Source organism: Haliotis rubra, unplaced genomic scaffold, assembly GCF_003918875.1.
Source record: "Haliotis rubra isolate DU_JTF1 unplaced genomic scaffold, ASM391887v1 Scf1214, whole genome shotgun sequence".
NCBI classification, from domain to species: Eukaryota; Metazoa; Mollusca; class Gastropoda; order Lepetellida; family Haliotidae; genus Haliotis; species Haliotis rubra.
The window spans coordinates 128,896-143,794 of record NW_025765131.1 but is presented as its reverse complement, the minus strand read 5'-3'; the positions used below and the strand labels follow the sequence as shown (position 1 = coordinate 143,794).

The 14,899-nt window shown below is 42.1% G+C and overlaps 2 protein-coding genes across 6 annotated transcripts in view; both read right to left on the bottom strand.

Annotated features, from left to right (window-relative positions):
* Positions 1-14,899, bottom strand: part of LOC124265631 — a 175,757-nt gene that overhangs the window by 68,525 nt on the left and 92,333 nt on the right. The window lies entirely within an intron of this gene.
* LOC124265552 overlaps positions 1-14,899 on the bottom strand; it is a 101,996-nt gene that overhangs the window by 61,591 nt on the left and 25,506 nt on the right. For 2 of the 4 annotated variants that reach the window (XM_046700349.1, XM_046700343.1), the window contains exon 28: positions 10,105-11,226. The exons of 1 other annotated variant lie outside the window; for it this stretch is intronic. In XM_046700349.1, coding sequence (XP_046556305.1) covers positions 10,547-11,226 — 680 coding nt within the window. In that variant the 3' untranslated portion in view covers positions 10,105-10,546. Of the gene's footprint in view, positions 1-4,371; positions 4,594-10,104; positions 11,227-14,899 lie in introns of those variants that run through there. One more of the 4 variants, XM_046700355.1, reaches the window with a different exon arrangement.

Below are 14,899 nucleotides of genomic sequence, written 5' to 3'. Positions count from 1 at the left end.
ATTATCCAGCTTTGTACATCACGACTTGCATGAAACACCGGACTAGAGAGCATAGACCCTTTGTTAAAGCATGTACATGTGCCCAGCCTTGTCATGGCATCAGGTGCACAGTCCAGGGAGTGACTTGCTACAGCACACCTACTGAAAAGTGACAACTTCATGACTAACCACATGCCTTCATGTCCCATCATTCATCCATTGACAGATGACATCTGATACTGTGTCTCAGTTTGTGTCGAACTTGAAATAGATTTGTGATGAAATAAAGCTGTTATAAATAAAGAAAATGAAAACCGAATATTTCTTGACCATAACAGTTAAAACATTCGGTTAACAAGGGTTTAAGGAAACAGAATAGATCGTCTTCAGCAGGCACGCAGTTCCTCCCATGTTTGGAAACGTTGTCAATCTTGAGTGATTTAATCCATAGAAACTCATAAGGTCTTGCATCCGCTAATTAGTCTTGTCATTTGAGATACGATCAAATGTCAGTAAGTTGTCAGCAAGTAGTGGGTTGTGTGCTATTGCTGCTAAGTTGAATCAGACCAAATGGTTGTCTCAGTATCTGAGGTCATCTGCCAGATCTTCACATCACCATAGTAACTCAACACGAGGTAAATGCCTCCCTGGGTGAACGTGTGCTTGTCATCTCGGAGAGGTGAAGAGTGTCTTTGCTTGCAGACTGTAGTAGTCATGTCGTAGGACAAGGGTCATCCTTATTTATTTTCCATTTTATTATAATGACTGAGTTTGTATTTATGTTAGGTTTCAAATGCCGATTGTGCAGATCTGTTCTCAAATTAAACCGATGCAATAATTCTTGAGTGTGTTTTCTCTTTTTTTCTCATTCCAAAAAAGACTGAATAGGCATTTGATAGTGCGTATGTAATGGTTCCCTTGGCATTGCCCTCCAAGAGCTGAAGAGCAATCCTCAGGATGTACACTCTGTCCGAGGAGATTCCACCGATGATTTTTTAGGGACATGTCAGGGGTCTTAGCGAGTCGACTCAATAACCGCCTGCTTTCTCGATGACGACCTGATCACAACGTCCAGCATTGTCATCAAAATGTGTGCCGACAATTACAACAAATGGAACGAAAGGAACAAATATGTCAGCATTGACCAGTTTAATGTTCATGAACAATAATCAAATCAGGTCGCCTCTCATGTTATACTGCCCAACACCACCAAATGACAAGAGTCGATCATGGAGTAACCGAAATCATTTTTTAAGTTGAACCATATCTGTTATGATGCATGTAAACACCACTCCTGTATAGCACCTCCGTCATAATCCGGCAATCTCTGAAATTTTGTCTCACTTTATATTCCCCTTTTACCCAGGCAGTTTCGACTATGTACCAGCTATAATGTATATATTATACACTAGCCACATAAAGAAACTGTGCATTGTCAAAACTGACTGACTGACTGAGTTTAGTTTTACGCCGCTTTTAGCAATATTCCAGCAATATCACTGCAGGGGACACCAGAAATGGGCTTAACACATTGTGCCCATGTGGGGAATCGAACCCGGGTCTTCGGCGTGACGAGCCAACGCTTGAACCACTAGGCTACCCCACCGCCCCCATTGTCAAAACATTATCCCAGTTGATAAGTACCATAACAATGTCAAGGGGCGGTGGGGTAGTCTAGTGGTTAAAGCGTTGGCTGGTCACGCCGAAGACCGGGTTCGAATCCCCACATGGGTTCAATGAGTGACGCCCATTTCTGGTGTCCCCCGCCGTGATATTGCTGGAATATTGCTAAAAGCGGCGTAAAACCAAACTCACTCACTCACTCATAACAATGTCAAAGGAACATATAAACTTTAATGGGGGGGATCATGAGACCATAACAAGTCGGGATAATTTCAATTGAGAAGTCAATCACAATGACATCACGAGTTCGCAAGCGGGATGGGTCAAACGACCATGTCACAAGCTCAATAACGGGTATGTCCACCATCGGCATTGAGAACAGCAGTGCATCGACGACGCATAGAGCCTATCAAACGTGCAAGGAAGGCTTGTGGGATGTCACGCCAGATTCTCTCAAGTTCTGTTGCAAGGTCAAGGACGTTATCTGGCGGATGAGGAAGACGACGTAGACGTCGACCCGTCTCGTCCCAAACATGCTCTATCGGGGAGAGATCCGGGGAATTTGCAGGCCAAGGCAGTAAGTCAACGTTGTGGTGTTGCAAGAAATCCATAGCAACCCTTGCCGTATGAGGGCGGGCATTGTCCTGTTGGAATGTTGACGTTGGAGAAAAGGAATTGCCACAGGTCGAAGAATCTGATCCCTGTAGCCCACACCAGTTACATTGCCCTGAACAATCACCGAAGGAGTTCTTTGGTGTTCTGTTATTTCCACCCCAAATCATCACGGAACCACCACCTAAGCGATTCCTCTCCAAGACACAGGCCTGTGCATAACGTTCTCCCACACGTCTATAGGCACGTTGTCGTCCATCACTGTGGGAAATGTTAAACCTGGAAAACAACATTTCTCCACCAAAACAAGGGTCTGCGGACATGATTTCGGCACCACATTCGGCGAGCTTGTCGATGACGTGTCAGGATAGGCCGTATGGCGGGACGTCGTGGTCTGATCCCGTGATGACGTAAACGTTGTCGAACTGTGTTGGGGTGGATACGGCGAAGTCCTCGGATGGTTCGGGCAGTCATCACTGCAGTCTGAAACCTGTGGCGAAGATGGGTCACCCTTATCCATATGTCCTGTCATGGCGTTGTTACACGTGGACGTCCAGAATGTGGCCGATCGATGACGTCATTTGTGTTCTGGTAGCGTCTCACCCGCGCAGAAATGGTGTTCCGGTGGCAGTGGAAATGTGCAGCCACATGTCGTTGAGACATTCCCCCACGGACCATCCCAATGGCGTCATGACGTTGTGCAGACGTGAGCCTTGGCATGCTGTGCGTTTCAATAGCCGTTTAATTTTTTGAATGATGGCAAGGGCAGGGGTTGAGCTTTCCAAAGTGACAGTATTGGGTGGCATTCATTTGCTCTGTTTCTCTTTCCCGGAATGCAGGTGCAACAACGTATCGCACGTCTCAAGGACGAACCCACTGACGTCACGGAACGTGGCACGTGCATGCATGTTGGATACATGTCACCAGTCTCTGAGTTTAAATCCTTATGTGTCTACACAGGTTTGATAAATTTAGATTTTAAATTTTTGTATGCACAGTTTCTTTATGTGCCTAGTATATTTTTTATTTGTATATAACTGACGTTGTCGATAATATATACTCACACGCAAAAGAAACGCAAGTCTAGTGTAAAGTATATATGTACTTATTTTTTAACAGTATAGAATACAAATACCAACAGCGTCAGATATACAGAAATGTGAGCAAGAACAGTTCATTGACAACAAAAACAGATGACGTCATTACTTTTTCTGACAGCAAAAGAGTTGCCCAGATTCTTGTCAATTGCCATGACGTCATTCAATACCTGGTGTGGCAACCATTAGCATTGATCACTGCAAACATCTCCTGTACATGGAGTGGATTAGGCGATTCGTAAAGGCCCTAGGGGTCCTCCTGCACACATCCAGAAGAGCTGTAAGAGGTTCATCAGCAGTTGTAGGCACTGGTCGCACTTCATTCAGGCGCCTTTGAACCTCATCCCACAAGTGCTCGATGGGGTTCAGGTCAGGGCTGAGAGCTGGCCACGGTAGGACACGGATGTTGTGTTGTTGAAGAAAGTCCATGGTAACTCTTGCAACATGTGGACAAGCGTTATCCTGCTGGAAAAGGTGGTTACGATGTTGGGCGAAAAATGGAACAACATGGGGTCTGATGACTTGGTCAATGTAACGCTGAGCTGTGACCCCATGTCCTCGACCTTGACCCACATTCTAGAAGCACATTGGTCCAAGTCTCGCATTAAGTCCAATTCCAGCCCTAATCATGCACCCCATGCATCCCCTTCCAAAACATTTCTGTCAGCAAAACGACCTCCTTGACGTCGCCAAAAAATCTGACCCTTCCATCTGCATGTGACACACAAAAACCGACCCTCATCAGAGAATATGACATTCACGTTGACGCCAGTTTTGATGACCCTGTGCCCACTGAAGTCGTGCTTGTCGATGCCGTGGTTGGAGGAGAGGACGACGTGCTGGTCGGCGACATCGTAGGTTGTTGGAACGCAGACGTCGGATGACAGTGTCACGGCTGATGCGTCGATTATGCGTTCCTATGGTGTCTCGAGCAGTCTGGCTTGCTGTCAGGAAAGGGTCTCGCTGGTGTTGGCGTGTAATGTGTCGATCTTGTCGAGGGATGGTGACCCTTGGTCGGCCGCTTCGGGAAAGGTCATCTGTAGTCTGCGTTGTGTTGTATCGATGCTGGAGACGGTAGATCGTTGTTATGTTGACACTAAAGTGACAGGCAACATCTTGGACAGACTCTCCAGCTGGCCAAAGATTGGATCTGTTTTATACCCACTGAAGATGGTGACAACTCGTGCTTGTTTGATTGCATGAGGAAAGTGTGCATGATGCCCACATCGCCTTTGAAGCGGTGCGTTCTGGCGATTCGGTTTTGTTTTCTTCTGTTCACACACTGGCTTTGCAAAACGCAACAGAAAATGTTAACAACACCATTAACCATCATTATTTATCAACGTTGTTATAATTTTAGGGGTCTGAGGAGTTAGAAACTTGCGTTTCCTTTGCGTGTGAGTATGGATTTGTGCGATTTTTCGGGGCGATAATTCAGTATGCCTAATCACTGATGACAATTTCAAAGACGACAAATCAGAGGCACTCACACTTTTAGCGAAAGGTCGAGTTCATTCAAGAACTTTGTTCCTGAATCATTCATGCACAATAATCCCATGAATGAAATCCAAAAGCCTGAATCATTCATGCACAAAAATCCTATAAATGAATTCCAAGAGCTTGAATCAGTAGTGCACAAAAATCCTATAAATGAACTTAAAAAAAACCCTGAATTATTCATGCATAATAATCCAAAAAATGAAGTTCAAAAACATGAATGAAGAGTTAATTCTTCCAAAAGATGCAAATTGATACTTATATATGAATAACATTGTAGAAAGAGTCACATTTATGATTCATTATCTAAATAGTTTTCCCTATCTATCAAGAAAAAACCTCCAAAGTATGTATAAATCCTTCATATTAAGGGTGTCTTCTTTTTGTGTGAACTGTCTTCTTATAATGTGAACTTTATGCTTTTAGAACATTATCTGAATGGACAAGGTTTGCGAGTCAGTAAGTTGTACACTGAACTATGTTTTATGCGTCTAGAATAATGTGAGTGAGTTTGATTTACGCCGCATTTAGCACTAATCCAGCAATATCACGGCGGGGAACACCCCTCTGTCCCTCTAGAATAAAGGAGATGAGCTCTGAGGTTAATACCTTATCACAGAATGGTTTACGATAATGCGCCTTCGTGTTTGTGTATTGTGCTTGTAGGAAACGGGTGCTCAGACTCGCTGACTTGGTTGACACATGTCATCGTATCCCAAATACGTAGATCGATGCGCATGTTGCTGATCACTGGATTGTCTGGTCCTGACCGCTGCCATTTATCTGGAATATTGCTGAGTGCGGAGTAAAATTAAACTCACTCACTTGTGTATTATTGTTCCTAAAGATTATAAATAACAATCTGGAAGTAGGTTTACAGTCAAGATCATCCCGCAACTGCGACATGAGTTTGCATTTGATATACATTTTGGACATACATTCCCGACTAAAGCTGAATTGCGGCTATTCAAATTCATATAAAACAAACATATTTACTTCATCGTTCTCTTGTGACGCTACTTTCATAATAACCTTCATTACATACGTGTCCACATTTTATTATAACAGTATTAGAAAATAATCTGCATCTGTACATATCAGTTAACAATTTTACATGATCATGTACAGGAAAACACAACAAATAATTCAATGTATACTGGACAAAAATAGTTAGGGATATATGTAAATTTGAAATTATGAATAATGATCTATTTATTCATTGACACACTGATAAATATCAATCATAAAAATACCAATATCCCTAACTTATTTTGTCCAGTATACTTTAATTCAACTCAGAATCTGGTAGATTAAATCCACCAATATAGACTTACACTTCTGCAATTTACTTGTAATCTAATGATTATGTTATTGCTTAACTAAAAGTATTGAACTTAAATTTAATGGTAGAAAATACTGTCTTTGCATTTGCAAATAATGTAATGTGGCATTAAGACATGCTTTTGGCTTAACGGCCAATCCATTCATTCTAGACTAAATATGTTTAAAACACAAAATCGTATACATTTTATAGATTTGTAGAGAATGATAACGACAAGATTGTCCAATCAGAACTAAACCCAATCGTACCATAAAAAAAATACACATTGATATTGAATAATTCTAACTGAACTAAATGCTGCAACATAATATCCTTTTGGCGTTTACAAGAATTGATATGATAATATATTATGTAGTTCTAATAACGTGACATTGCTTACAGATTGTGAAACGAAAGTTTTATAAGCAAATTCCAAGCTCAGATACCAAGACTGGGCAATTTGAAACTTCCTGGCTAAGCGAGGTTGACTTAATCATGTACTGAGTATATTTAAACTCCTTGTGTAAATGTACTCATGGGCCTAACCAGACGTTGTCAGCTGACCATTAACCACTGAAGGATAAAACTTAATAAGGAAGTTGCAATATGACTGTTGAAATGGCATGAAGTGATATGTTTGGTTGTCTTTGTTCACGCAGGTTTGACTCGTTTGTGTACATTGAATGATAAAGATTTCCGAAGTCAACCACGAGTTACATGCACCTAGACTTGCACATGTCTCTTGTCTCTGAAGCAATAGTTAATGGTTTAAATGATCATTTCTAAAAAAAATAAAAGAAGTGACAGACTGAGGTGTACTGTCCGCTTATCTTGCCTTGCCTCTGCCAAGGATAACGTTACTATACATCCATGGGTTTAGCACTCAGTACAGCCTTGGAGCAAGGATACATGCAGCCGTATCTCGCCATAAGGTGGGCACATATATCACCTATATATTGAAAATGTTGAAGGATGTTTGTGTCTGCAAATGTTATTACTGTTTGGGTGGAATACGGGTAGGGGAGGATCAACTAAATCGATATGTAGTGTGACTTCAGTGAAACCTGTACATGTTGCTTGACTTAGATGGTTGAATATGTGTTTCTACAGCGTCTCCAGAACGTAGTTCCCACATTCCGTTAGTATAGTTTCTATAGTGTATGGACATGTATGGTAGATAAATATATGGGAGACAACTCATGCAGCCTTATGCGACGGTAGCGGCAAGCTGATTAGAGTTGCGTGCTAGTAGCCCCCACTTCCTGAGTAAACGCTTAAAGTAGAAGTCATGGCTTATTGTGTTCTGTATATTGAGTAATATCCTCATCACTGACGGAAACGCAATCTGACTTTTAGCAGTAAAGGTGTTGGGACAATTGAGAAATTTGTTGTCGAAGGAGAGCAGTGAGAAAAACTGTTTTTCTTTCTCTTACTGTGACACTTTAGACATCGAGCCAGCTGAATCTGAGGAAATCACAGGAGGGATTGGTTGGTTGGTTAACGCCATATTCCAAGCTATATGGCTGCGGTCTGTAAATAATCGAGTCTGGACCAGACAGTCCAGTGATCAACATCATGAACATCGTTCTACGCAATTGGGATACGATGACGTGTCAACCAAGTCAGTGAGCCTGACCACACGATCCCGTTTGTCACCTCTTACAGCCAGACTCTTTACTTTTGCCGCAAGTAATTTAAAATACATTTATGCAGCAACGGCAAGTCAAGAAGGGCTTATTTCTACACGTATACCGTAACAATAATAGACCCTCAGGTATTGATTTGATTTAAACATATTTTATTTATTGAAGAAAAGGATTGGGCACACGTTATCCAACTTAGTGACGCCCTCTCCCAAAATTCACAACAATTATATTTACATGAGAAACAGAGAAGATATATGAGAGATCTTGAGTTTGAGAATATAACAGATTAGGATGTACAGAGGAATCGTTTAGTTTGATTGATGTTGTGATGGACATGTTTGAAGATATTCAGATTTTCTTCAACGAGAGGCCTGCATTGCCATATAAAATAAGACATATATCTAGAACATATCTATTTTATAAAATATCACTTATGTTAGCCGACAAAGTTTCTGCATGTGTTTTATTACGGGGACAATCCAAGAAATCTTGATATAAATTATAATGTTGATTCTATATAAATTATAGTTGAGCGTACTTACTTTGTATCTTAACCTTGTGTGTAAAATGTATGCTTACGTATACCAGATGAAAAAGTGATGGGGCACTATTACGTATTGTTGTAATATATCTATTAAATGACGAAATGGAGTCACGGTTTCTTACAGTTGACGGGAGATTGTCCTAGGCTTAAATGAAGAGGATGAATATTTTAGTCTTGTATTGGGCACAGAATAATTTCATCATTACGTAAGTTATAATGAGTTCTTTTTCCTACAACCGGTGGTAACAATTCATTCAAAAAAGACGGGGCGATATTATGTTTAATCTTATAAAACAAGCTTAATTTACGCTTCTTTCTTCTCTCTGATAACAATTCCCATCCGGTCTCGTAAAAAAGAACTCTTCTCGACGTCTATTTGGGTAGGCCAGTTACTATACGAGCTGCCTCAAGCTGTAGTCTTTCTAACTTGTTCGAATCTTCAATCAGACACCTCACATGAATTTTCAAAATGTGGCCTTATAAACAATGTGTAAAATCTTGATAATGTTTCCTATTCAATATATATTTATATTTTCTTAAGGCACCAATCATTTTAGAGGTTTTTTCTACAGGTATTGAAAACAATGATCAGTGTGGTTTTACTTGAATGTGTTTTGCGAAAGCGTGTTTATATTATATTAATCCAGTGATTAACGTAATGAGCATCGAGCTACGCAAAACACGATGACATGTGTTAAGTCAGCGAGCCTGACCACCTGGTCCCGTTAGTCGCCTCTTATGACAAGCTTGGGTTGTTGGAGACAGATTCTAACCCGGATCTTGGCGGATATCTTAAATGATAAGTTACTTATGTGCATCAGTACTTTAAGGCGATTGTTGTCTGGATTTAATTTCTCCATGTTTCTCATATTATCAACCACTCGGAGTCAGTAGAATGAGTTTGAATGGGGTATTCATGCTTAACAGCGGCATGGTATCTCAGTGAGCCAGCACTATATAACCAGCTTAAGTCTGGGCCAGTACAAGCAGCCACACATACACAGGCATGCACGTGGTCATATGAGCGAAATATTCTCAAGTACAACGTTAAACCCCATTTCACCTCAGACCCTGCCCTCCTATCAATGGGTGAAGAGAACACAACAGCAATGAAGAACTACCCACCACCATTTGGTGGCCCACATAGCCAGTTAATTCCCTATTCCAGCGCTTGGTAGATGAGAGCCTTCTTTGTGTCAGGCATGTCGATGTCCTGTCCGTGGATCAGACTCATGGACGAAGTGAGGCCAGAATACGGCGACCCAACACAGAACATGGGGACGAGTGGCTCATTGAACCATTGACTTTGAATCGCTCATTAGATCAGTGAATGCCAATCGTCCCCTCCCCACATCCAGTACAACGCCATAGTGGAGGGTGGCCTGTGTGCCGGGAGTGGGGGACATGGTGTTCTGGTGACGCTCCCCGTGTCTGTCACATCTCTCTACACTGACACACCAGGAGCGGCAATGTAGAGAAACATGAATCCCACTGCCCACCTGTCCTGCCTCACACAGTCCCAACTCCAGGGCTGGCAGTAACAGTCCACCGCCCTCACCCTGGTTTCTGTCTCCCAGTATCTGGGGGTGGTGGGTTCTGGAATTAGGCGGGATATGGTATTAGCTGTAATACCCGCCACCGATCTATATAAGAAGGGGGAATCCTGTTTCAAAGATTTTTCACATTTTGTCGAAACACTCGATTTTGAGTCATCTCCTCAGAAGCTTTTACTGTGACATATTCACATCAACTACTGTGATAATTTTTAATATATCAACAATTGTGTGTGGATTCAAAAAACTTATTTAGGTATAAAATATCAATATAAGCTGAAGAAATCTGGTTTTGAAACAATTTTTACATTTTGTGTGTTCACTTTTTCTGTGTCCCTTGACTTACATCACACGTCATTAGAATCATTTACTGTCGGACAATTACATCGTCTACAGCAATAATTTCATCATACTGATATTCATGTGAGTATTTAAAATGTTTTCCAGTCTCAGAAGAACCCAGGAAAGTAGTGAAAGCAGACATCCGAAGAACTTGGTTGTATTTTGTACACAACAAACAGAAGACAAACCGAACCCTTCTATGTCCGCTTCACTCACTTTCCTTGAAACAGTTGATAGAAATATCTCCGTTACACAGATAACTTCACACAGCCTCGTGGCTGACTTCATACAGTTTCATGGCCGATTTCACAGTGTCATGGCCAGGTAATTTTCTATTTCAGCGCTTGGTAGATGAGAGTCTTCTTTGTGTCAGTCATGTTGATGTCCTCCCCGCTGATCAGACTCATGGACGTAGTGTAGCCAGAATACGGCACCCCAACACTAAACATGGGGACGAGTGGCTCACTGAACTCAACATTATACTTGTTTAGAACAACCTGTCTGTCCAGGTCAATGAATGCCAATCGTCCCCTCCCCACATCCAGTACAACGCCATAGTGGAGGGTGGCCTGTGTGCCGGGAGTGTTGGACATGGTGTTCTGGTGACACTCGCCCCGCTCCTCCTCCCTATACACTCTGGTACAGAGACTCCCCTCGTGTATGCCACATCTTTCTACACAGACACACCAGGAGCGGCGCTGGTGAGTAACATACCAATCACTGTCCACCTGTCCTGCCTCACAGAGTCCTATCTCCAGGACTAGCGGGTACAGCCCACCATTCACCCACACCCTAGTTTCTGTCTCCCAGTATCTGGGGGTGGTGGGTAGGGGTGTGAGGGTGGAGGAGGATGGAGGAAGGGGGATGGGGGAGCTACAGGTCCCCTGGTACTTCCGTAGTCTGTTCTGCCCCACATCCCGTGTGTCGGGCCGCGAGTTGACTAGCTGACCGTCTGTAGTTACGTCGCACCATCTTGTGTTGGCCCGAGCCGCGTCCAGGTTGAGTTTAGGACCTGGAAATAAACATTGTATTTGTTGTGCAGCAAGTTTATTTCACTGTTTGTCACAATCTGAGACACAGAAAGATATTTACTAAAATATCGGCTGATTGTGGATTGTTTCCAAACAGTGCGCTGAATGTTCGTCTGTGTTTTTCATCCGTGTAGAATATCTCCCACTACTGAGCTATATTAGCGCGCTAATTATTACGTAAAAATATTACTACGAGAATTCAAAATGCATTTAATTAAGAAACAAGTGGATTAGTTTACACAGGGAGACTCTATAAGGTAGAGTATCCCTGGTTTACAGAAAAACGTAATATAAAAGAATTGTTAGTACACTTCTGATTTACCCCCATTGTTGTGATATCTGCAAGACGTGGACGATGTTCGGGAGTAAAATGCGATCTCAGTAAGTGAATTTCTCAACAAAAGTGTTTGTGTGTAGATTCTATATGAATCTGTCACATTATATAAACAAATAAACTTAACAGTGTCGTGTTTTAGGGTAGTTTTGACATTTCTGTGTTCATCATACACCACATGAACAGGTAACTTCTATGTCCGACAGATGTGTTTTACAGCAATGAAGACGGTTGAGGATAATAGCACATGTTTTACTTCGTTCTGTTGTTTGAACATTTCACTTTTATCAGGGATGGAAAGTTGAATAGGCTGGGTGAAATTAACTTATAACCCAATATATTTGAAATATATTTTACATGAACTGGTTGCAACTGTGTCCACTCTTTCACTGATAGACGGTCACAGTCTCGTTGAGCGAGTTGAGGTCGCGCACTGCGTGCGCGTGTGGTGAGGTGAAATTAGGTTTAACGTCGTGCTTGAGAATATTTCGATCATATGACGACGTACATACGTGTGTATGTGTATGTGCGGCTGCTTGTACTAGTCCAAACTTAAGCTGGTTTTATAGTGCTAGCCCACTGAGATACCATGCCGCAGTGAAGCATGAATACCCCACTCAGACACATTATACTCCGAGCCGACCAGTCCTTGTTGTACCCATTAATGCCAAGCACCAGGCAGGGACCAACAAGTACCATATTTTAACGTCTTTTTGGTATGACGCGGCCGGGGATCGAACCTGCAACCTTCCGCTCTCCGGGCGGACACTCTAACCACTACGCCACGGAGGCGTCTGCAATGCGTGTGTGTGTGCGTACGTGCGTACGTATGTGTTTGCGTGTGTTTGGTTTGCCGTGGGTATTAACAGACCATTACACGTGATATAGATGGTATGCTATTTACCGAAGCTTTTAACAACATTCATGCTTGTTTAAATCTCGTAGACAAAACAGACTCGACTTTGCGAGCGAGCGAGTTTAGTTTTACGCCGGTTTCAACAATATTCCAGCAACATCACGCGAGGGGACACCAGAAATGGGCTTCATACATTGTACCCATGTGGGGAATCAAACGGGAGCCTTCAGTGTGACAAGCGAACGCTTTAACCACTAGGCTTCCCACCACCAGACCTGACTTTGACTTGAGGTCCGACCGCGACTAGAGCACCCGATTTTCGTTATTCGTTATTTGGTCTACAGAATCTATCTTTTGAACAATGCTTTGTCTATGAATACCATCGATATTTATCTAGCTAAATGCGGATGATACATTATTGTTTTAGAAAAGTAAAAGAGTGCGAGAATTTAAGAATTATCAGCACCGACACGAAGTCTTTTAATTTGTTGAAAGTGAAAATGTACCTGGTACCTGTAGAATACTTCCCCTCACTCCAGGGAAATATTAAATTGAGGATACATTTATGAGACAACCGACGTAAGCCACAAGCTGGAATGACAACGAGGTTTAAGAATTTATTTTCCTAAAACTATGGCACAACAATTAACAATTTTATTCTCTAATATTCTCATTTCTAAAATTAGTCGAAGTGGGCGGACATCAACACAAACTAATTACGAACTAACGACTTAAATGTCTGGGCAAAACATTCCGAGAAATTATCGATTACTACATTTCAAAGACTCTGAGAATAAAGATGTGAGCTGTCTCCCAAAGTTGCAGATAGTCTGTTCTTTGGTGGAATAAGTAGTATGAGTAATCCATTACCTATAAAACTAACCTTGTTTCAGAACATGTGCAAATACGCATGTAAAGTTTTAGAAAACCCTCTAGAATAACAATCTACTGGGTTAACACTACGTATCCTTCTCATCTAGCAGGCACGTACTTCTTCAAATCTTTGGTAAGGACGGGGAGGTTCAAGGCCGGAAAACTAAATTCGCGACGTTTCTCGGTTGAATGAGCGAAGCCTTGGCGGTACTTGCAATGCAATGTTATGGCTGAATGAACATAGCCGTCTCACTCAGAGGCTCACACAAATTACAAGTAAAACAGGATCAACGTGAATACTCTCTAATTTGGGAACGTATAAAAATATCAGTAAACTTATTGACACCTTTTCAGGTCTATTCTTCATATTCTTTTTCTTTAATTCGACATTAAATTATCATTCCCATATTAACACTAAATAAACCCGTTGTAGGTTTCCATCACAATAACAGACTACTGTCAATGTACTTCAAGATAACGAAAGTTTGAGCAGTTCGGTCACGTGGAAATGTACCTAAAATACTGCGTTGGGATCTATTGAGCAACATATTAACATAAGGTTCCACAGTTAACTGGAGTTTGTGAAGCTTGAGTACGGAACTGCTGTGTAGGTGTAAAGAAAGACTGGATGCAGGCTGAGTGAGGGGGGTTGACTGGATTAGATATGTGTATGAATGGATGTATAAGTTTGATTGATTTGGGAAATATAATTGGTTCAGGCGGCTTTGATTGGAAAAATGTAGTTGAAAATCAGTGAACAGAGTGTTTCAGTGACAGCTGGTGTGTGAGGGGACGGGCTGAAGTGCGTGCACGTGTGTGCGTGAGCGTGCATGAGGAGGTTGGAGAGTGGGTGGGTGTGGTGTGAGGCGTGGAGTGGTAAAGTTTATCAGTTGGGATGTGTGTGGGTCTGGGATTGTACTCTGGGGGGAGAGGTGGGGTTTGTGGATATGGAAGCGTGGTTAGGTTGGGGGTCATGTTGAATTTTTTTTTTAAATTTTAAAGAATGTTTGGAAATATTTGTAATTTTACACTTAGGTGTCTTTTCGCCCATTAATGGTCCGGTGTGTTAATAATGAATGTATATGTATTTTTCAAAATAGACTATATTATGTTTTACAGATTAAAGATGAAAATGCAGTAGAGAGGGGTTCGGGTGATCCTGGTACAGTCAGGCTGGTAAGGCTCATCATCAGCTCAGGGCCCTTGCCCCCTCTACACGCAGCCCAGACAGCGAATGGGACTTCTCCCAGGAAACGCTGCCTAGTCGAACCCACCAAGAACTTTTCGGAGAATATGAAGGCGTCCCAACACTGCAGCCTTATGCATTACCCAGAGTGTCAGAAGGGCTGCACTCCCATTGGAGAACCCGGGCACTCTCCTGATCGGTGCCAAACCAAGGGCACCGAGAATAATGGGGAGCCTGACGACAGTGTACTGGGGATGCAAGCGAGACATTTCAAAGGCGAGGTCCGCATATTTATCATGCTTTTCCTTAATCTTGCCAATCACATTGGTGTCAAAAGGGACAGAAAATTCAATGACATAAATAAATTCATTGGCTTTATCAAAAAGGACAAGATCAGGTTTGTTG